The 24278-nt window shown below is 46.2% G+C and overlaps 2 protein-coding genes across 2 annotated transcripts; one reads left to right on the plus strand and one right to left on the minus strand.

Annotated features, from left to right (window-relative positions):
• Positions 1 to 995: 995 nt before the first annotated feature.
• On the minus strand, positions 996 to 9681 carry serinc2 (serine incorporator 2). The gene is made up of 10 exons (XM_079749917.1): positions 9543 to 9681; positions 7366 to 7527; positions 6828 to 7012; positions 6613 to 6692; positions 6308 to 6445; positions 4932 to 5101; positions 4250 to 4340; positions 2950 to 3124; positions 1860 to 2072; positions 996 to 1459 (listed from the first exon to the last, which is right to left on the minus strand). The coding sequence occupies exons 1-10, from the start codon at positions 9579 to 9581 to the stop codon at positions 1321 to 1323; spliced, it is 1392 nt and encodes a 463-aa protein (XP_079606043.1). The 5' UTR covers positions 9582 to 9681; the 3' UTR covers positions 996 to 1320.
• Positions 9682 to 11182: 1501 nt separating this feature from the next.
• On the plus strand, positions 11183 to 22590 carry LOC307084588 (cAMP-dependent protein kinase inhibitor beta-like). The gene is made up of 3 exons (XM_079749019.1): positions 11183 to 11315; positions 21194 to 21354; positions 22046 to 22590. Exons 2-3 carry the CDS (start codon positions 21213 to 21215, stop codon positions 22129 to 22131), a joined length of 228 nt encoding a protein of 75 aa, XP_079605145.1. The 5' UTR covers positions 11183 to 11315; positions 21194 to 21212; the 3' UTR covers positions 22132 to 22590.
• The last annotated feature ends 1688 nt before the right edge of the window (positions 22591 to 24278 follow it).

A 24278-nucleotide genomic window follows, 5' to 3' on the forward strand; every position in this document is an offset into this window, starting at 1 on the left:
AATTCAACAGTAGTCTTTAAATCTGACAACTGGATATGTAGTTTTTTTTCAGGGTTTAATTTGTGCTGCAGATTTTTTATTTTCGTTAATATTAAATATTAAAAAAGGACACAAGTTTACTTTGTTTTACATTTCGGGTGAGACAGGATGATATATCTTTCATAATTGGACACTGCCCTCAAAAGTGATGGTCAAGGCCTCATCCTCATCATATTTTTTTCGAATATCAGCCTCGTAAACAAATAGTTGTTTGCTACCTTTACACAGGGATCTGGCCCTGTGTTAAGAGGCACCCAGAGGTGAAATGTAAATGACTGTGTGGCTCTATATACCCTCCCTCAGCTCTGCCCTGGAGAGAGAGGGCGGGACATACAGTCAGTCTACAGTGTTCAACGCACAACTAATCATGATCTTGTGATAACCCCAAGCCTGAGCCCAGACACATTCCTTTGTGCCTCTTGTGCCAGTATATACAGATGTACGTACGTGTGTGCATGCACACACACAAACAAACACTCACACGGAAAGACACACACACACACACACACACACACAGGAATTCTTCCAAGGAGGAAACCAAGTCACATTTCAACACGATCATGTGACTAGGAGGGGAAGGGGGGGGGCTCTTTGTGGGATTTCTTTCGGCCAGACAAGATGACATCATGCGTATTTCTCACCCTCATACTTTCCAGACCAGTGATAGATCCTGAACATTTTATATGAAGTTATTGTTGTACATTTTTTGAATTATTCTACCATCTTTGGCCAGAGGAGTTGTGTGAGAATATATATATATATATATATATATACATACATATTACATATATATATATATATATATATATATCTCAAATGAGGCAACTATATATATCGAATGAGGTAATGCTGTGTTGTGGGTAGGGGTGAGGAGAGAAAATGATTTGATTGGCTAAGCAACAGTCCCCCCTACAGGACTCCATAAAAGCTGAATTAAACTCTTTCGACACCACGGATGAACAAAGAAGATCTTTATTGTTTTCACTGGGGTAATACAAGTAATATAAAAGTGAACATATTTAAAAAAGCTTTGCCAAAAGATAAATTTTTGATCCCTCCAAAGTGCAAATATGTTATGGTTCATGAGTCCTTTAAGCTGATAAAAATTAATCAAACTTTCAACTGTAGTGAAGTAACATTCTGATCTTTGGCAACTTCACCTGAAAAAGGCAACAGTAATAGTTAAAAGGGCAACTGTATTAACCAAGCACGTGGTTAGCCGGCTGCTATAGCGTTAGATGAGCCACTAGCTTTGGCTGTGCATATTTGAGTACATGTGTCTCAGCTGAAGTCTCGGTTGGTGAGGATCACAGGAGCCACCAAGGTCCACAGGAAGATGGACAGACCAAGCCAGCTGGAGCAGATCTTCACCCACACGGCTGGCATGGTGGTCCTCATGTACTGGTAGTCTGAGTCCGGCCTGGTCGGAGGAGGGAAAGGTTGGATGATATACACGGAGCCAGTACCGGTGCCTCAGAGCCGTATTAAGGGCACAAAATGCCAAGCTTCCTTTAATGTGTCGTTTACCATAGATCTAAAATAGGTTTCTTCTTGGAAAAGTTTAAACCAAAAAGTCAACCCTCTCCCTCGTTTAAAATCGCATGATTATTCAATTTCTTAACGTAAAACTTTGTTTTATTCACATTTCTATTAAATTGATATGAAGTAGAAATAGGAACAAAGTTATAGACGTTGACAAGTAATCCCCCTGGATCAATAACAATGTTTGTTAATCTGTCAAAATGGAAAATCAGGATCAAATCTAACAATTCCCAAAATCTGAAAACAAACATACAACCAACCAGCTGGAAGATACTCACAGGTACCAGTTGGTGAGCGTCATCATGATGTGCAGCGAGGCGAACAGCAGGCAGAGGTGGAAGAAGGTGTAGTTGTAGGTGACGGCCTCCTCCTCGTTGTCGACGGCGCGCCGCACGCCGTCCTCGCCCGCCGCCTCGTACTCCGCCGTCAGGCCCTGGCCCTCCTCCGTCAGCATCAGCTTGTTCACCGCAGCGTTGTTTGAGGAGCGGAGGCTGAAGGAGGGGGGCGGAGGAAGCGGGAGAGGAGGTGTCATGGATACCGTGCAATACATATACAGACAGACAGACAGCCACGTACGAGGATCAACTTTGAAAACATTAAAAGCTTCAGCTCATCCAAGACGTTTTTGTTATTTTAGTTTAATATCGATAGCCTCATAGCATACTTGCCAAAGTTATATTTTTGCCAAATTGTCAAATCTAACCTAGCTCTACTCTCTTCTCCAACGCTACTGCCTCATTGGCTAAATCCTAAGTCAATCAGAGTGCTTTGTACATTCCATAATCACTACCTGCTTAAGTCATCTATTTGACGCCAATGCAAGACGAACCTTAACAGGTGACCTGGGCAATTCTGCTATGAGGCTAACGATATTCTACATTCAAAACACATTCCTACTTACATACATTAAAGTATAAACACGCCGGATAAGACTTGGATATGGACTCAAATGGCCCTCTATAGCTTTAACACATGCTTAGTCAAGAGCTGTTTGGCACTCTCTGCTCATCCCGGGGTCAAAGGTGAATACCGTTAAACTTTCGGCAACGACAGAATCTCCGGCACGGTGCTGCTCTTACATCAAAAGTGCTGCCATATAACGACATAATCATTGTCATGCTTACGGCATGTTAAAAGGCGATATATTATCCCACCAGGTGTGAGTGTGATTTGCCGTCACCTCTTCTGACATCACAAGTGGGCGTGTCCACCTAGATGTGCGCTGGACAGATCAGTCCACCGGCCTACCCAGTGGACTGTAGCGATCGTTGCTCATCTATCCAGACCTGGTGGTATATCCCCTTTAACCACGCCTGAGGCAGAAACACCAAACCTCAAACGCCGAGCAGCGTCGCCAAAAGGGCCTACCTGGCATAGAGCGTGCAGAACAGGAAGATGCCCAGCCCCACGGCGTCCGAGGTGTCCCACCACTGGGGGGAGTTGGGGGGGCTGGGGGTGGCACCGAGGGCCAGTCCCGGGGCCGGAGTGGGTGGGGGGCCAGGGGGGGTTACCAGGCTCAGCAGGCTGGGGTTACACTTGCGGTCTGTGTGGGGAGGGACACACATTGATTGGACACAGGTTCATGTACCCCAGAACTCTAGACTTGGAACTCATAATGTTCCCCATATTGCACATTTCAAATCAATTCACTTTAACATTATTTTATGTATACCGTTTTGTTTTGCCTTAACTTTGCATTATTCAGAATTATTTTGCACTATTCAGAATTTATTTATTGTAAATATTACTTATTTTATTTTACCTAATTTTCTCCTTTTCTCCTTATTGCATCGTGGGTCAGAGACAGACCTAATTTCGATGGCTCTATTTGTATGCCGCATATTTTGGAACTAACAATAAAGCAGAGTTTGACTTTAAGGTAGACGCAACACTCTGAACTACAAGCTAGTGAAACCGTGACCCTCTTTCTGACAGCTTAAAGTCGCTCTGGCTGCTTGACTCCAGGCCAGATGCTCCCTATAAATCGATTGTATTCCTCGATTGGAAGTCGCTTTTGGATAACGACTTAATGTAGACATACTGTTGGACTGGACTGGGTTTGGTGAAGTCTCTTGGTGTGTCAGAGCACAAATGTGAGATTACTGTCACATAAACTTCGCCTTGTGTAGCGTTAGTGACCAAATTTGAAATAACGTGTGCTTCCATAGCCGCTTGAGATATACCATTCAGAATACCGTTCAGATACTACAATTTGTGTGTTGCAATGAATATCACTCTGGTCTGAGCTGGGCAGCAATGGCTTTCTAGATCTGGCACGGCTTTACGTTCTTCTTCTTCAAAAAAAAAAAACTAGCTAATCAGATGAGATAACTTGGTGAGGCTGCTGCTCTCTTCACTCTTGTGGAAGCCAGTTGGAAGTTAAAGGAAGATCATTATCTCCTCTGAAAAAACCTTCTGTGAACATTCCTGTAGCTCTTTTAATATCTTCCTTCCCTCTATTTCAGACCAAACTGTTACGACCGCTCTCTCGATTGCTACACTGTCCTCTGGCTCCGCCGTTGTGTTTATATCGTGCAGACTGCGGCGCTCCTTGTTTGTCGAGGAACTGAGACTCCCTCACCCAATTGCAATCGGAGCAGTCATTGAATTTCTTCAAAACGGAAGTGTCAAATCAAAGTGTGCTGCACTGGGTATCCTAGGCACTCACTGGGGTTGTTGGTCATGGCCGACCAGGTGATGTACATGGTGTAGAGGGTGATTAGGGAGGCTTGAAGCAGGCCGGAGGTGGGCTGGGCCTCCTGTCGACATAACACAAAAGGACAACCAATAAATAACCACGGCCAGGATGTTTACCAGGATCAATAGGCGACCATATTTTATTTCAAAGGTTAAACTGTTTTTTTGCATCTCCTGATAATGCGTTGACGTTCTGTTTATGTTAGGTTGTTATGAGCAAGACCGGTGGAGGAACAGGCTGGAGAGTGGAGAACGTCACAACCCTTAGTAATGTTCAAGCCCAGTTCTGATGACTGAATTACCCTAGCCTAAATCAATCCCTCTGTGTATGTGAAGGCCTTGACTGCCAGCTGGGCTTTCAATAGGTGCTTGCATCACTTGAGGGGGAGGATGCACAGACAAATCAGTGTATTGCAAACTCATTCAAATTTGCGTAGTAATAATGCAAAGGACATCACTGGTAATGGTCAGCCTTGTGAGACCATCCAGATATAAAAGTTTGCGTTTTCTAATGACACTCTTGAGCACTATGCTGTTTTAGGTAGAGCAAAAACATTTTTCTTTCAGAGAAAAGCCTTCTCGGATTATTTCTGCCCATCCTTTCACATTGTTCTCCCCAAGAGTCCCAGAGAGCGGATGAGGATGGGAATCACCTGGACTTTGGGCAGGATGGCCACGATGGAGACGATGATGCAGAAGAAGAGGTTGAGGCTGATGACGACCTTGTGCTCGGTGCAGTCGTCCGGCTGCGTGTAGAAGACGTAGAGCAGCACCAGCGAGATGAAGGCCAGAACGTAGTGGAGGATGGTGAAGGACAGCAGAGCTGAGAGGGAGACAGGCAAAGTAGACTATGGTGAGGACATCAGGGCTGAGAGAGACAGACATAATGGACTATGGTGAGGACATCAGGGCTGAGAGAGACAGACATAGTGGATTATGGTGAGGGCATCAGGGCTGAGAGAGACGGACATATGGCGCGTTTCCACCGGAGGGTGCGGTTCGGTTCGCAAAGTTGCGGCACGGATCGCGTTTCCACCGCCAAAAGTGGGCGTGACCCGGACTGAGCCGTACTGATCCGTACTCGTCTCGCAGTACTCCTCTGTTTGGGGTACTGAGACGCCTGAAAGGATGCCGGCAAGTTCGAGCTACACACGCCCTCCATTGATTGGTCGACAGAATTGTCACTTCCGGGCGACATGGGGATAAAAACAAACAAACAGTAGGCATACCCGCAAGGTATTGTTCTGGACCATGGACATGTCCCGCAAAACTTTAACTTGGGCGAACAAGGAGGTGGAGACGTTCCTCTGCAATCTTGGGTAGGAAGACGTGCAATGGGAGCTTGATGGGGCAGTTTTTATTGTTTTTATTTTATTTAGGCCTACTGTTTTTTTATTGAGCAGGCTACACTGTGTCGCGCTGCTATGATGATACGATGTTTACATAGCTGCCGCGGCGATCGACATCCGGCCTACCATAAGGGTAGGCCGGAGGGTACGTTGATTGTCTTTAAAAGGTCCCATACTATACCACCGGGTGTGAGTGTGATTAACCGTTGCAAGCAGTTATGAAAATCTGCCTTTTCTGACATCCCACACATCAAGTGGGCGTGTCCACCTAGATCTACGACGGATAGATGAGCAACGTTTGCTACAGTCCACTGGGTAGGCTGGTAGAATGATCTATCCAGCACACGTCTAGTTGGACATGCCCACTTGTGAAGTCAGAAGGGGCAGATTTTCAAAACGGCTTGTAATGGCTAATCACACTCACACCTGATGTTATAATATGGGATCTTTAAAGCCAAAAGAACACACGCTAGTCAAGAGAAACGTAAGATAAGGTTTTCAAATTTTCTACATTTAAATACAGCCCGGCAACAGCCATGCACTGTGTGCTTAACTTCGTTGTTGAGATAGAATCCCAACAACAGGATGTTGTCCAGAGTTGTGTTTGGCATTCCTCTGGATTTTAAAAGGAGTCTAGGAGGTATCTTGGAGGTTCTGACTACTTGGTCCGCTACGGTTACCTGCAAACCAGCCCTTGGTGTTCCCGTCCTCAGCCCTCTGCAGCCAGGACTGGTTCCAGGAGTGGGCGAAGTCCACCAGGAGGATGAGCTGGATGATGATGAAGCAGAAAGAGCCCACGGCGCCAAAGTAATACCAAACTGCAAAGATATAATTATAATGAAGGAATGATAAAGGAATTAGAATTCAAATTAAGATTCATAATGGCTCCATTTGACCTGTCAGTATGGGCAGGTGAGTTAACCTACTTCAGGTGAGTTATTGTGCAAGGGAAACATCTGTATAGAAAGATCATTCTACAGCCTACCTGTGGTAAACATCCCGTCTGGAATGAAGAAGGCTCCAACAGTAATACCAATCAGTATGAGAAACTTAAAGAACCAGAATCTGTGAACGTAAATCACAACCGTTTAGAGGAAAAACAACTTGTGGGTGTATAAGGGATGTGCATTACCAGGGCCCCACCACCAGGTGGCGCCACTCTCTCCTTAATAAACCATGCGAACTGCAACGTAACCGTACCCATTTTGGATGGATGCTCGCGGGTCCTTGCTGCTGCGCACGCGGATCATGATGATGGAGAAGAGGAAGAAGAAGCAGGCCATGGCGAAGCACATGCGGTACACCGCCTTGTAGCCCACCATCACATCACAGTTCACCTTGTTTGTGAAAGGTATGCTGGCCCCATCCACACAGAACCCCGGAATCTGATGGGCAAACATGAAAATGAGGTCAAGTAGTTGAATGCATGTTATTGAAATTAATAAATATGGCAAAGATATTCAAAAGCAGGGATCCACCAATTATGAAACTCTGGGCCAATAATAAATCTAATTGAATAATTTGGCAGAAACCTTCATTACCAAAATAGGGGCACTGCCGCCACACGTCACAATGTCAGCCCTTCGTCACAATGTCCTTGAACGAGCGCAAGTTCATACAAATTCATTCCTACGTCGCTCCCATGACGATTATCATTCCCATAAACGGTTTCAAAATTGATAACAGAAGATCAGCCGAAAACTTTGTGTATCCCTATCCTCTTAACAAAACACAGCACCTTCTTGAGCTGCGTCTCCATGCCGGGCAGGACCATGAAGACTGAGACCAGCGCCCCCAGCAGCAGGAGGAAGGAGAAGGCCAGCCGGGTCACGGTGGAGTTGTAGGCCGACGGGCAGCATGACGACAGCAGACAGGGGGCCGAGCCGCACAGACAGGACGCCTGGAGGGGAGACGAGGGGGGAGAGGGGGAGAGAGGGGGAGAAGACATGAGTAACCCTAAACGGAACCATTTCTAGCCTTATGGCTAAACCTTACCCTCTCTAATGGTTTGCCTTAACCCTCTCTTCTACCCATATATCTAAACTCAACTGTAACTTAAAGGAGACATATTATGGTAAGTAAACATAGTATATGAGTTCCAGAAAACATGTTTTTGAAGCTGTTTGCTGGAAATAGCTTTAAGGAAAAATATCTTGCCTACCGCTATTCCCCTCTGTTTCAGTCCCTTGGGAATGTGTTGTTTCTGGTGTCTGTAGCTTTAATGCAAATGAGCTGCTGCCCATTGACCAATGAGCTGTCAGACTGAACCCCAGCCGGAATTGATTGTTGCCTTTTGCAGACTCCCGGAGCTCTATATCTATATAATATATTAATAATAATATTATTATTATTATTATTATTATTATTATTATTATTATTATTATTATAGGTATTTATATAATATATCTAATATCACGACCAAAAGCTATGTGCGCCTCGGATGATATTATGAATCATACAGACTGCGTCTGACGTCTGTGGTACTTCCACAACAAGTAAAGACTCGTAGTGTGGGTTATCTCGGCCATGGTTGAGAAGAATTGGGGAAAGGAACTTTAGCCTTGACTCTCTGAAGTCCATATTGAAACGCGACATGGAGGAGAAAGGGATTGTACTCCCGGAGCTGAGCTGCCGGACTGCCGTCGAAGCTCCCCCGCAGTCCGGCAGCTCCGCCGGACTCCCTGCCAGGCAGTCACATGGCAAACTGACAAATTAGACATCTATTTTTGTATGGAATATTCCTGCTGCCGAAATCAGCGAAGATCTCTGCCAAGCGCTCGTCCGCTGGTCCACAAAATCTTAGCTATGCTCTGACTGGAGGGGTGTGGGGAAGTGGGAGGTATTATTCAAATGTGCCCCCTTCCTACATAGGAGGGGGCGCCGAAAATGACTCGCTCATTTGGTAACTGTAGGCGGGGTACTTTCAGAAATGCATATGGCACTCAAAAAATGTACAGTCTTTTTTCAAAGTTTGTATGAATGTGGGAGCACCAGAGACCCAAAACAACCCAAATCAGAAAAAGTGTTGTTTTCATAGTATGTCCCCTTTAACACCTAAAAGGTACCATCTCTAGCCTTATGGCTAAACCTTACCCTCACTAAAGGTTCCACTGTCTTAACCCTCTCTTCTACCCATATATCTAAAGACAAGTGTATAACGCTGGCCTTATACCAAGAATCAGGGGCGTAGGAATGAGTTTAACATTGGGGGGGACACATATCGGAAACCTGACAGATCCGTTAATGGTTTGAAATACAGAAATATGTCATAAATTAACTAGCGTGTGTGTGTGTATGTGTATATATATGTGTGTGTGTGTGTGTGTGTGTGTGTGTGTGTGTGAGAGAGAGATCAGTGTAATGCATGCATGACTTACAGATGTCTTTGGCTCCAAATTGGTCAACAATACATACATTATGAAGGCAACGTGCCACACTGCTTAACCACCCCTTGAAATATAATACAGGTCACATGGTAGCCATGCACGTCCTGAGGTCAGTGTGAATCCACACAAAATGTTAGTTAGTTTACATTGGACATTCAAAAGCGAAACAACCACCGAGTCGATGGAAGTTCCCATCAGGAGGTGTGACTAATGGAATTCAACATTGTGGAGCCTGGGCGGTGAAACTAGTTTTAAACACGGAAATCACGTATTTTCCACGTTCGTCGAAACTACTGCGCCTAACTCCGATAACCGCCCGCCACCACCGTGAGATATGTTTTACCAGGATAAAAAACAATGAATACCACACGGACAATTATAATTTAGCCACACAGGGACTACTACAACGAAAAGGCCTAGAAACGGTTGACGAGCAGATTTAGTTAAAGTTACTGATACAAGCCCATACTTTAACAAAATAGGCTTGTTAGATACCTGTTTAAGAAAACTGTTGTTACTTTATACTTACGCAGCTGGCTATCGAGCACAAAGCCATGCAAGCTCCCATCTTGTGATATTGTTTAATCCAACAGAAACGAAACTAAGATTAGCGAGTGTTCACTTGCGCTTTGAGGGATAACAACAAGCCTTTCTCTGAAATCGTTTTTTTTTGCAACTGAAACCCGATACCCCTGCCTTGATTGGTTCATAGTAGCTGTCACTCTAACGTTTTTCCTTCAACGCCCACAACAACAACAACTATACGCAACTGCGTACATTTAGCCGGCTATATCCAAATCAACGAATGAGCAGCAGAGTCTATGCAGTTCGTGTTTAAAAGCAATGTTTTGGCTTAAAAATCAACAACACGCATCAGGCCACTTTCAAATATCAAATACGTAGCACATTGTAGGCTATTTAATTTCACAGTTTTTGATTATATTCTATTCTCATCCAATAATTCGTATCCCGAGGCTACCGTATCACTGGGTAGGCCTACCTCAAAAGGTGCTATTAAATCCCAATCATTATCATAACAGATCTATTCTATTTTTAATATATTCTAATCTAGTGTATTATATTTTATTCAACAAGGTCCTAAGAAGAGACGAAACCCTCATCAATATCCTCTCTCCTCCGCCTCCTTTCCACGGACGGGAGCAGATGCTCTGACTGAAGGTCGGACACTGGAGCAACAGGGGGCTCCCATCTGCCGCCGTCTGCCCTTGAGGAAAAACACAGCGCGCGGCACTCGAGCTATATTAAAGCACCTGTGAACGAGGAGCTGTCCGTCCAAAGATAGCTTCTGTTTCATCTCCTCTGCACCTCCGCACGCGCACACGCATACACGCGCACGCACTCAGGCAGGCAGGCGCGCGCAAACACACTCACACGCACGCACAGCCACACACACACGCACTTACACACACACACTATCACATGCATGCTCACACACACGCACACGCAGGCAAGCACGTCAGGACACAATAGCATTATTTGTATCAGTCATGCATTTAGTTCATGTCTGTTTTCTTTTACTGTGCCATGTCAATGTTTTTTTAATTCGATTGACCTTATGCAACCAAACCTGGTTTATAATGTGGACGTGCAGTGCATTTCCTTATCAAATTAAAATACTTTATACTCCCTCATGGGGCAAATTTTAAAAAAAATCTAGATGCTGCTTTATGCTTAGAATCTGAAGATAAATTGGGCATTGCAAATGCATCAAAAACTACCTGTTGGTCGATAGGCGTATACAGTAGCATGTGCATGAGCTGTATTGGTCGCTGTATGGTCGCTTCAAACACAATGCACATTCTCTCTCCCCATTGGACAGCGTGGCGCTGCTACCATCTGGCGGTACGCGCCTAACCTGTGCTCGCGGGCCCTGGATTATTTGCGGAAAAAAAACAATTAATATGTGTGTATCTGAAATTGACTTCGATTGTACATCATTACTTAAAATAGAATCACGCATCAGGATCCGCGTATTTTGTTATAACGGAGGTCGTGTGGCGGCAGTGCCCCCCTCTCGGTAAAACCACTATGGTTGAAACCTTTCTATTGCGCTCTGAGAACGCGCACTAAACCGTACGGGTGCGTCAACGTGGGATCTGTTCACTTAACGTGACCGCGGACCGCTGCCAGGCGTTTTGAACGTTTTTTTTTTTACACACCATTTTTTTCATGGATGCGACATCAAAAACACCGTAGGTTTATTTCTCGTGCCCGGAGAGTGCGGTCACCGGAAGATAGTTGCAACCTTGGACTTTTCCCTCGTCACGCGCACTGACAGTGGGTGAGTAGCTGATGGGGCCATGTATTGCGAACATATTACATTTACTCAACAGGTAGGCAGTGCTGCATAACCCCTGGACGTGCAACAATTAGTCTAATACGAAGTTGATCAGACATGCATTATAGAATAAGCATGTAATAACAACAGGGGAAGGCTACTGTGTGTGTGTGTGTGTGTGTGTGTGTGTGTGTGTGTGTAAGAGAGAGAGAGAGAGAGAGAGATTCCTGCTGCTGCTTTCCTGCTGTTATAAACGCATGATTACAAACAATATAGAGTCATAATTAACTGCGTCGATGCAATGAAAAGAGTAGGCACTCTGTCTTTTTTGCATTATACGTTATTTGTGTGTTTTCTGAGAAAATACATAATTGATTCAATTGTGTGCAATGTCCTATGCAGAGCTGTATAATATTCGCCTGCCTGCCTTACCTTAGCAAAAAAGGGATTGTGATGGGGATTTTACGGTTGCCAATAATAAAAACGCTAACGACTGTTTACATTTCTTTCGTAAAGTCTACACCAGCGTGCTGTCGCTGTGTTGTTCTTTCCGCTGCACGAGCCAGCAGTATGGTCGTCATCGGTTGTTCATCAATCTGCTTTTGTGTAGGCATATCGCACTAATGACATGTACTTAGTCTTTGGTTTCATCGGTGTATCATTTGCCAACAATGAGACACATCAGATGGTTTAGCGGTATCTCTAAAGCAAAGCGTGCAAACAATGCTCTTGTCTCCATGGGCTGCACTTAGTTTGTTTCCAGACATGCATTATGTTGTTTATCTGCATGACAACATTGAAGGACAAGTCAAAGCTTGTGGCCTGATTGGTTGTTATTTGGTAGATTTGTCAACTGTTTTAAGAGCCAAGAGCCAATTATACTGTGTTGTTTATTGCAATTGTATTTTGCGTTTAAAATAAAAAAATAAATTCTCATAGTTGATGCATTCACTTTGAAGAAAAAAAAAGCATGTTAGTCAACCATGAAAGTCAAAACAGTCTACCCTATCTTGATTCGCAGGGTCTCAATTTTCCTGTGAACAACAGGTTGTTTCACAGACTACTCAGGTATAGTAATACTAAACCACCTTCCTCATCAAGGAACCCTAGTCGACCTCTTCTGCTGTGCCCGTTTGACAATGAGTCTCCTCATTGTTGACTTCCTTGCCAAGTCAACCTGGCGTTGTCACGGATACCACCAATTATTTGAACCAATCAGTGATTTAGATTGGAGGGAGACTTGTCCTGATCAATGTAGTCACCAGTCTGTTCTTTCGTTGATTGCAGTGTCTGTCATTCAATTTTTATGTTTTGACCCACGTTTGTAGCTTCCATTCCAGTTAATTCCCTGTATAGAAGTCATGTGCACACACATACACACACAAAAAATACATGAACGCTCTGCACAAACTCTCTCTCCCATGCACACACACTTACATACACAAACACTGTATTATTGCTTTTTGAAATTTTCTCACACTTAAAACATGCACCCTTTGGATAAAAAATGTAAAATCAACGGCCATCTGTCGTCTGTCCCGTTAAATTTGACCACACAGAAGTAAATTCTATCATGATTGATTCTGGGCCTTTTTGTCCTTTCCATGATTGACGCCGCCGTTCATGTGTTCAAATACTAAGCCATTCATTATTGCTCCGTATTGACCACAGACCTATACCAGTTCCATGACCGTCTGCTTCTGGCTTCTGTAAAGCCCAGCGCCCTTTAGTGTGACCTATGTACTTGTTGCACCAGCGGGGGGGGGGGGGGGGGGGGGGGGGGGGGGGGGGGTTCTTTCCCAGAAGGAGCCGGCCATGATGTCAGTCTGACTAAGGTGATGTTGTTCCAAGCAGAGAGAGTAGATAAGAGGCAGAGGCTGATGCTCAGCTCCATAGCACAAGTCTGGGCTGAATAAATGCTTAATGGGGCCGCTGTCCTCCATCTAGCGCTTTCAGACCTGTGGCCACTCAAAGCGCTAGTGAATCATTGCCTCACATTCACCCGTTCATACGTTCATTGATACAGCGATGGCCGGCGGTGTCAGCCATGTAAGGCGACAGCCAGTTCGTCGGGAGCGGTTAAGGTTAGGTGCCTTGCTCAGGGACAACTTGTCACTCAGCTAGGAGGAGCCCTGCGAGTGATGTTTTCTATCGGGTGCTATGGGCACACGGATTCCGTCAGCATATCATTTAACAGATCCCGCCCACAAAACTCTGATTGGCTGGGTGAAAACTCATCAAGCCGAGTGCTCCTCAAGCAGCACAATTGCAGACACTGAAGCGCAGATTATGTTTTTCACAGTGGGGGTGGGTACAGACGCTGGAACCGGGCAAGGGGAGACGTCCAAACAGATGCTATTTCTCCGTTGCAGTTCCTGAGCCTCCACTCAGCTCACTGATCACTTCGAAGCACCCCTAAAATTTGATGCAGGCCAAGGAATGAGCCGAGAGTTAGTCAATGGACGTTTGAGCAGTGCTAGGAACTATCAACACAATACAGGTCCCACTCTACACAGCTTTTTTTCCGATGTTCATTGAGTTGATTAGCTGGTGGAGTCTCCTTAACGAAGAGGGAGAGGTTCAATAGGGGTTTGAATGGCACTTCAAACCCGCACAGTCAATTAGGTTGTGCTTTTTTTGTGTTTGCAGCAAACAGCTTTTTTAATTTCGCGCACAACGGCAACAATGAATACTTTGATGATGATTGATGCCGGTGCATTATTCAAGCGAAAAGAGCAAGGAGGCCAACACACGGCACCCCCACTTCACCACCATTAATGGTGCATGTTTGTGTGTGTGTGTTTGTGTGTGTGTGTGTGTGTGTGTGGGTGGGTGTTTGGGTGTGTTGTCTGCTCCTTGTCCCTTTTATTGGCAGGCCGTGTCTAGGCATGGGCAGAAACAGCCAAGTTATGTCACACGTCACTATCAATGTTCTGTGGTCGGGTGCATTCTTGCATGTGTGTTTGTATTTGTGTGTGTGTGTGTGTGCGTGTGTGTGTGTGTGTGTGTGTGTGTGTGTCTTCTCTATATCTTCTCTTCCCCAATCATAACAGACAAACAAGTGTGTGTGATAAAATATTTATACTGGTTGGACTAAGGCATGGATCATATTGTTCAACCAAAGTCACATAAGTAATTCATGCAATTCTTCCACTCATATATATATATATATATATATATATATATCACTTCTCATCATACAAATGCCTAGCTAATAGCCTCACCACTGGTGATCACCAAGCCTGGGCAGAAGAGCTGGGATAGAATGAATCTTTAATACCCAAACGCTGATCTGAGACCAGAGCACTCTCCTCCCTTTCTCTCCCTTTTAGACTGATTGAGGGAATAGCAAAGATCAATAATGACAGATCTTACAGCAGGCAGCGCCCCCATCGTTTTGCCATACACTACCTTACCACACACACTCACACGGAGGAATCCTCTTCGAAACTCTCTTACCTAATCACTGCTATTCTCTGAGTTCAGACCAGACCAGGCGCTGTAGACCAGTCGATTAAACACTCAGACCATGCAATGCATTACATGGCAGTCTGCCTTGTGGCCCTACAGCCTGCAGTCTATACACTATAAAAACGTTTAGTTTTGCGATTAACCTAGCATGAAACGACGCTGGCAGAGTTCAACCGTGGCCCTGCGATGTGATAGGGCCCTGCCAGCCATCTCTGGCAGACGTCGGGTTGGATCCCTCCCTACCCGGAGCTGAGGGTACTAATTGCTCTAAATTGCTATGCATCCGTTTGTTGTGATTGACCCTCCACCGGGAGAAGCCATCCTGCAATCTTTCTCACGTTTGTTTACCCGCGTGAAAGGGCCACTTTGTTTTCTCGGCCAAGCTTGAATCCCCTACTTGTCTCAACCTCTCCCTTACAGTTTAGTTTCTTTTTATGTTTTTGTGTGTTTTCCTTTGCACTTTGAAATGGGCTTTAATTAGCAGAGGAGTCGTTGGGTGTCACCATGTCGCCGTCAACAGAACACTTTCCTCTGGCTTTGTGGTTTTTCAACAAAAGATGACCCCCCCCCCCCCGACATCAGTAACGAGCGTTGGGTGGTGAGGTGGGGTGGGGGGTCCATTAACAGCCCTTTATCGTTTCAGTCTTTACAGCCATTGATTCGTTCATTTTAGCGACACTAAAGCTGGCTTCAAAGAGGGGGATTGTGTTGTAAATGTTTCAGTCACTAACCAAGGCTAATCGGACGACCACACAGCCAGCTCTTTTGGTTGTGTTTTCGTCTGCTTCCGTAGATCTTGCAAGCCCTCACTGCTCGGTATCTCACTTTGAGGCAAAGTCTTCAAGTGATTTTGTGACTTTGATTCCATGAGTGGGAGCTCATCGCTCATTCAAGCGGAGCAGACAGCCTGAAATGTAAAGGTGGGGAGGAAAAGGGTAGATTTGATTCTGCAAGAGTGTGTGTGTGTGTGTATGTGTGTGTGTGTGTGTGTTTGTGTGTGTGTGTCTGTGTGTGTGTGTGTGTCTGTCTGTGTGTATGTGTGTGCAGGATTCTCAGTAAAGGGGACTGCAATCACGTCGTCTCATTAGATCTCGTCTCCCTTTCTTTATCCTCCCCTCTCTCTCTCTGTCTCTCTGTCTCTCTCTCTCTCTCTGCCTCTCTCGCTCTCTCTCTCTCTCTAACCTAGTTCTCTCTCTCTCTCTCTCTGTCTCTCTCTCTCTCTCTCTAACTCCTAGTTCTCGCTCTCTCTGTCTCTGTCTCTCTCCCTCTCTCCCTCCCTCTCTCTCTGTGTGCCCGTCTGGCGACCTCTCCCCGCCTCTCTCTACTTAAGCCCTCCTCTGCCTCTCAGAAGACGGGAGTCACACCGGGTAACGGCGTTGTGCGTGGTGTGAAGGATCAGGGTGGCTTTCACACCCCGACGGTGCCTCCGTGCCTCTCCACGGAGAGACTGGCTGGGAAGGAGAGGAGGACGACGCAGAAGAAGAGGAAGAAGAAGAAGAGCTAGAAGAAGGAATCACATGTACTTCCGTGACAGGAGTAGTGGAAAAAACCATCCGCTTTTCGCTCTCTGCTCCCCCTTGTATTAGGGGCTTATAACAATGGTGCTGTTGCCATGGCAGCAAGTGCAAATTAAGCTTTAGGATGTTGGTGGCTTGGTGGGGGAGGGGGGGGGTTAAAGGAACATCAAGAAAATGAAAGAGAAGGGCTAAAACGGTTGTAGGGACAGGAAATGATCACAGGAAACGTGGTACTGGGCGGGGGGGAGATGGGGGGAAACTAAAAATAGACGAAGAGTAATCCCAGGCATAATTTATTCATCTGTAACTTGCCATGTCTTCACAGGCTGTGTAAACATCAGCCTGCTGGCTGGATGTACTCGCTGGGGGGAGAGAGGGGAGAGGGTGGAGGGGCTTCGCAACCTGTAATTTCGCCTCGCATCCCTTTTGTCTGCGGCTGTCCTCTGTTGTGTTGCTCTGGGATGGGAGGGCTGGGAAGATGACACCCTAATGGGGACTGCCACAAAGGGGGCTGGGATATGGGGGGGGGGTTGTTGGGGTGGGGAAGCACAGCAGGGGGGTAGGAGTCGTCGCCTGTGCTTTGTTGACGTTGCTAATGCTATGTTTGGGGTGTGTGCACACGGCGCCGCTGTCTGTAGCCTGTCCAGTGGAGGCCACAAAGGAGAAGAAGTGGGGGAGAAGAGGAACTGAATTACTTGTCGCTCACAGCACAACGTCAATTCACCTGCTTTAAATAGAAGAAAGAAGAAGTAATTATCAAAAGAGAGGGATATTTTTAACATATTGCAGATTGACTCTTTCATTTTGGCATTTCTTATTTCCACATTTCCTTGCGGTGCTGGGTGTCTGGTGGTTGTTCGCCGTGTGTGCGTGTGTCTCTCTCTGTCTCCCCCCTGTTTGATGAAGAGCACCTTCAGGGCTGTGAGGCACAGCGTTGGCAGCGTTCTGAACAGACCCTCACACGGGTGGCATGTCGCCAGACATGGGTGCCGGTTTTCCCGTTCCCTCCCTCTTTCTCTATCTCCCTCTCTTTCTCTGTCTATCATTCTCTCCCTGTCTGTCTCGCTCCTCTTTCTGTGTATCTTTCTTTCCCCGTCTCTCTCTCACCCTCTCTTTCTCTCTCTATCTTTGTCTCCTTGTCTCTCTCTCTTGCTCTCCCCCTCTCTTCGTCTGTCTATCTTTATCTCCCTGTCTCTCTCTCTCCCTCTCTTTCTCTCTGTATTTCTCTCCCTGTCTCTCTCTCCCTCCCCGTATCTCTCTCTGTCTCTCCCTGACTCTCTCTCTCTCTCTCCCTCCCAGTCTCTTCCTGTATATATCTGCCTGTCTCTCTCCCTCTCTCTCTCTCTCTCTCTCTCTCTCTCTCTCTCTCTCTCTCTCTCTCTCCCAGTCGCTCCCTGTCTCGCCCTCCCTCGCCCTTGTCCTCCCTCTTTGTTTTTCCACTCCCACCCTCCCCTCTCCTTGGTGCTGAACCCTGAGCGTACGGTGAAATGTCACCGAGCATACACACACACACACACATACACAAACACACACACACACACACACACACACACACACACACACACACACACACACACACACACACACACACACACACATACATACACACACACACGGCCAGACATGCTGTTTGACTTTCATGACCGATAGGGAAAGGCTATGGCTATTTGCAAATGCTAATTGTATCAGAGCAGAAGACAGAGAGAGGTTCAACTTTATTTCCATATCCAGTTCTCACCGGCCCCTGTACATCTGTTGATTCTAGAACATCCTCTGGCTAAAGGCAATGAAGAGGAAGGGTTGACATCAACCTGATGTCAATATTCCCCTTCCTGTTAGTTGTACAAATCCTACTAATGCTTTATGTATTTTATTTCAAAACAATAAAACATAAAGGTGCATCAAAACAAGCTGCACATCTACTCCATGAAGGGCCTTAACAGTACATGACTGCTAGTGTAAGAATGAAAACACATTCAACTCGTTGAATTTCAGAACCGTCTATTTCACTGCAATCACTTAGAGTAAACAGGATGGAGATTAGAGAGACAGAGAGACAGAGAGAGAGACAGAGAGATAGAGAGGGAGAGGGAGACAGCGAGACAGAGAGAGAAGCAAATAGAAACCTAGAGAGAGAGAGAGAGAGAGTAAGAGACAGAGAGAGAGAAGGATATTATTTAGACATGCTGATTGGTGGGCACTGCCTCCCCGACATCCTTTCAGAACGCGGCTGCCCGCTGCCTGTCGGCTCCGCTTGGCCTCATTCATTTTCCCATCATGCATTGCCTGTCTGGGGGCCGCCCATAGCGCGCCACCATTCAGCTGAGGGTTATCGCACTTGATTACATAGCACCCATGTTGTCCTGAACGGCTCTCTGGGGAGCCAGACAAAAGAACAACACAACACACACTCGCAGACATCCACGCACAGACACATTGAGAGGTGCATGTGGAGAGATGATAGTGTGTAGCAGTACGCTGCTCAGAGATTACACACCACATGAGACTGCCAGCGTTACTGTAAAACATGGCCGTGCGTTCTTCGAATAGAGCTAGGCTACCGTCTTAAAAACGGACTCAGCTTCGGCTCCGACTCCTTTAGCGGCGGAGGAGTGGCAGATGAGAGCCGGGGATTAGACTTTGGGTGGAAGGGACAGGAGGTTGATGGCACAAAAGGGTTTTTGTCGAATGCGCTGCATTAGGTTTCAGTCTTCAGTGTGTTCTACCGGCACAAACCTAAGTAGGCTAGCATGGTATCCTGGCAACATTGCGATGTTGACACAATACGTTGTCTCGATTTGTTTCGTCATTGTTGACGGGAGCAGCGTGTGTGATCAGCATCGGAGCAATTGAAAGGGGTTAGAGCTTATGTAACCGATGAAACCGGAGACTGAAGTGACCACTCTTGAGAATAAAGACACAATCCACACGCCAGTGCTCCATAGTATCGCACGACAATATTGGTTCTCCAGGTCAGAGTTTACATTACCTCTTCAGCCCCTCTTCAGGGGTTGAAGTGACGTGTGTGTGTGTGTGTGTAGGTCCCCATGTGTGTGTAGGTCTGTTTGTGTTGGTGTGTTGGCCTCTATGTGCACGTGTGTATGTGTGTGTTCGCGTGAAGGTCTCCATATGTATGAGTTTCTGTGTAGGTGAATGTGTTAGTGTGTGTGTGTGTGTGTGTGCTTCCGTACACACCTGTTTCGTGTGACCACAAAGCTTTGTCTGCGGACCTGAAGGTGTCTGCTGGCTTACAGCTGTTGCTCATAATCTCTGATGCCACCGGCGCTCCTTGTCGAGGAGAGAGAGTCGTCTCCCCTCAGAGACGAGGTTACATATGGAGGAACTAGGAGACAGAGAGGGATGGGTCCAGGGGCAGAGACAGTGAGTCGGTGAAAGGATGACACTCCTATGTTTGCCTACCAGAGGTGCTTTTTCTTTGCGTCGCCATGGCAACAGTTCACTGAGTGTGTGTCTGTGTGTGTGTGTGTGTGTGTGTGTGTGCATATGTGTGTGTGGGTGTGAGTGCACATGTTTGTCGTGGTGTGTGCACACACACACACGTGTGTTGTGGGGTGTGTGTATGTGTGTTTGTGTGTGTGCTGTAGTGTGTTTATTGCGGTGTGTGTGTGTGTGTGTATGTTTGTGCACATGTATGCGTTAGTGTAATGGTTCGGGTTTGTGTGCATGTGTGTGTACACGTGTTTTGCACATGCCCTTGTTGTGGGTCCTGCGTACGTGTGTGCATGTTTGTGTGTGCGTGTATGCACGTGCGTGTGTCTGACAGGGGGTGTAATTCTGCCTGTCATCAATGTAGCCCAGAGCTGGCTCCCTGGCTGCTGGTTGCTATATGAGCAGACAGACTGGGCTTTTCATGTGGATATTCCCACACGATCACACGTGTGGAAACGGGTTAAGGAAGTGCTTATGCTCGGTATTTTGGCGATATCTTTATATATTTAATGATAAAGACAGTGAAACAAGTGGTTACCATGCAGACATACGCGACGCACGCATGCATGCATGTCTATGCTGTGGAAGAGTTGTAACGGGATATCATACACACCAGCACTTCAAAAGTGTGTCTTAACCACTTCAGATAAGGGCCCATTTTCACCATAACTTATTTAGTGAGTGTGTGAATAAGTTAGTAAATAAGTAGGTAAAATGTATTTATGTAGAACCTTTCACAGACAAGAAGTCACAGAGCGATGATGCAAATACTTTTTCAGAAGCTAGGAGCTTGCAAAGGTAGGCTAAAATGAGGCTAAAATGATGTGCAACAATTTGAAGCTGCTGCAATAATGTGGCCACGTGTCGGGCCGCAGTGGTGAAACTGGACCTCTGCTCAAAGATTCCCATACATTCGGCTTCGGATACCCTACTTCTGATAATGGGATCACTTATGCCAGTGACTGAGGACAAGATTGTAGATAGATTGCGTTTTATTGGCAGCGTTTGGACATGTGGATGTGCCCTGACAACCTCACTTTTCAGTGCACTTTGAGGCTGTGGCGTGATACCTTCCCAAAATTTGGTAAAAATATCCTCACCTCGTGAAACCCTCCTCATCTTGCGAGGTCACGCTCCATTTCCCTCTGCCGATCAGGCCGGTCTTGACCAGAAATGGTCAAACGATAGGACCAATCAGCGCGAGTAGCTTCAGCTTACAAAACCCGAGGAAAGTGCAGCGATCGTCTGAGCTATCCGAGCAAAACCTTAGCTGAAATAGACAGAATAACCAAGTTAAAAGATGAGCCATCGATGCCCAGCCAAGGCCAGACGGATATTCAGTGCCCTATTCGGATACTGAACGTCCTGTACTGAAATCATGATCTTGCATGCGTTGCATCAATTCATTTCGCCTCATCTCTCGCTCTACATCCCATCGTTCAGGTTCTGGCCGGGTTCTGAGATGACAGAGGTGGAGCCGGTGTTGGACTTTGCCACCTCGGGGCGATCGGGCCGGCGGAACGCCCTGCCTGACATCCTGGGTTCTCCGGCAGGCGTGGGCCCCACGGATCTACCCCTGAAGCTGGCCGAGCTCTCCCTCAAAGGTAGGGGTTGGGGCCGGGCGGGGGCCTAGACTCCAGCTAGACACGAGTCTTGTCCAGTAAGGCCTGGAATGGTCTGTCATCACATGGGATTCATGATTCGATGCATGAAATAGTATTGTATATAAAGTTATATGTTCTATATCTAGTGTGATGAGTTGATTACTTTAAAAGAAAGATCTTCATTTGTGGCGTGTTCATATTTACAGAGTCCATAATTGTTATGCCATATATTCTTAATTCTATAGAATAGATTGTTAGTTAGTTAGCAATTGTTAATATACCTGATATCAAACAATTAAATAACAACAATATCAGTTCCTACACTAAAATAGGATAAGGGGAAATACTGTATTATAATATTGTAAGATAAGATAGACTTTGTTGTTCCCTAAAGGGAAATTCAGATGAATCTAATAAACAAATCGTTCAGAACGCGAAACTTTGATGCAGGATGCACCGTTTTTTACTAGTTTCCTCTATAATCAACATAACAACATTGTGGTTGGAGATGCTGATTGCAATTAGCATTGTGATCATTGGAGGGTTTGTACTCTGTGAACATTGTTGAGAGAACAGTGGTAGGATGTGATTGGTTATTTTACCCTTTAAGTTTGTGTTGGTTTGTGTGGTCTGTGTGTGTTTGTGCGCGTGTGTGGGTGTTTGTGTGTCTGTGTGTGTGTGTTGTGTGCAGATGGGCCGGGGACCGCCCAGTCACCCACGGGGGAGGCTCCCCAGGCGTCGGCGGAGAGCTCATCGGAGGGAGGCGACGGGTCGTAGGGACCACCGTGCATGAGTCCCCTCCCCCACCCATCCTCTCCACCCACTTTGGATGGGATGGGGGGGAGGGGGGGAGAGAGGACCTGAAGAGATCACAAGAGGGGGAGAGAGAGAGAGAGAGTGAGCGAGAGAGGAAGAGAAGCAGTGGTCCTTGTTGCGTTAGCACTGAGCTGCGTGGCGGCGATGGCGGTGGCGTTAGCAGACGAACCCTTGACCAGAGGACGCCGAAGAAGCCCAGTGATTCCTTCACGCTCGCCGCCGCCGTCTGACGCGCAAACAAACAGAGACAACGACATGTGAATAGAAAAAGAACCCTTTTTCACCCCAGTGACTGTTATGCGACCCAACACACACATACACACACATACACAAATGTGTATCTGTGTGGTCCGTGAGTCCTCGGCCCCCTCTCTCCCCCCCCTACGTTGAGTCGTTACGGGGTTCTTAACAAACAATTTCTATACTTTGTAGTGTCTGCACTGCTGTTTTCCTAGAAGGTTGTATACGGTGAAGCAGGAGGATTTGGATGGATTGTGACGGTGGACATGTACAGAAAGACAGCGGGCCGTTTTCAAACAGACCATGGGACCAGGAGGTGGTTGGCGGGGGGGTATCTGTCCTCCTTTGAGGTTAGGTTGAGGTCTGACGATGCATATAACAGTATATGTTTAGTCGTAGAACATACATGTGTGAGGCGGTGGAGTCTGCGTGCATCTCGGTGGGGGGAAGACTCCTCCCACGAATCAGTAATAGGCTGATTGCTGTTTTGTTTTTTTAAGTATGGAGCCTTTCAGAATTGGAAGAATGTTTGGATTGGCAAATCATGACTAAACCCCCACAAATTGTGACTGTTTATTTTCCTGAAGGGGCTTGGGTCTGTGTGTCTGGGAAAGGGGGGCTGCTACACTGTTCCAGCCTCTCAAGACAGTTATGTTAGAGACTAATATTTTGTGACTTTCCTGAAAAGATACGGCTTTTCACTGCCAGGCTTCATAGACACACACGCGTGCACACACACACATACACGCAAGATGGTTTATTTAACGCCGGACCAAGGCGATCTCGAGGAGGCTATAGTTTAATTTCCTTTTATTCAAAAATGTGCCTATAGTGGCAGTGCTTTCAGCCCCGGAGGTAGTCCCTCTCTGACGCAGCATTAAACAATAAGAGGCTTTGCTGATATATTGTTTTCCATTACTATTCAGTCGTATTCAAACAGACTGAATAAAACGTCCTCCCATGCTACACAGACGACCAACGTGTTCATCCAGTGTTGGATAAACTCTGGCATTGTCAATGAACTCTCGACACTCAAAGAAAGAAATAATTAATCAACAAGCGAACCGACCAATGAGAAGCGCAAGGCCACCCGTGCACGCCTGGTGTCGGCAGCATATGCCCGCCAAACAGGAAGCGAGGGGACGCGATCCCAGTGACGATCGCCAACCATGTGTTTCATGCGCCGTCGTGGCGAAAAAATGAATCACACACTCACCAAAAAAAAGATGGCAGCACGCACGTTCCTCGCTCCTTCTGTCCCGACACCCCGTCAAATGCCCGTTCTGCGGGGAGCAACGAGGAAAAAAGGAAAAAAGTGTTCACACTCATCAACACTTCAGCTCGACAGCGAGGGAGAGAGCCGCAGGGAATGGGAAAATATGGCAAGGAAAAAGAAGAAGAAGAAAAAGAGAGCGAGTGAACATGGACACAGCTCTCCTGTAACACGTTATCCTGATGTCTGATCCCTGAGGCTGTGCTGTACATAGGCCTATGTTTTCCCGTGTACATGTGTGTGAGTCATGACATGGTACTTCTTCGACTGGGTACGATGGAGATGTTTTGACACTGATTCTTGTCCGTCTGTGGTCGTGTTACTAAAAAAGGGTCTTGCCAGTCCGCTGTTGACCTTTGGTTCTTCTCTTGCTTGAGAGGACATTGTATTATTAATGACAAGAAACTGTTTCAAATTGATGATGACCAAATTCAGAGGTGTATTTTTGTTCAGTCTTGATCAGGAGTAGTTCATAATTTAGTTTGATATGTGGATCCCATACCAATGCAATGTGTTGACTCTTATCTGGTGGTGGAAAAATGCCATAATAAATCCCTAGTCTTTGTATACATTGCCTTGTATTGCCTTTAAAGTA

This window comes from Pollachius pollachius (assembly GCF_949987615.1).
Source record: "Pollachius pollachius genome assembly, chromosome: 13".
NCBI lineage: Eukaryota > Metazoa > Chordata > Actinopteri > Gadiformes > Gadidae > Pollachius > Pollachius pollachius.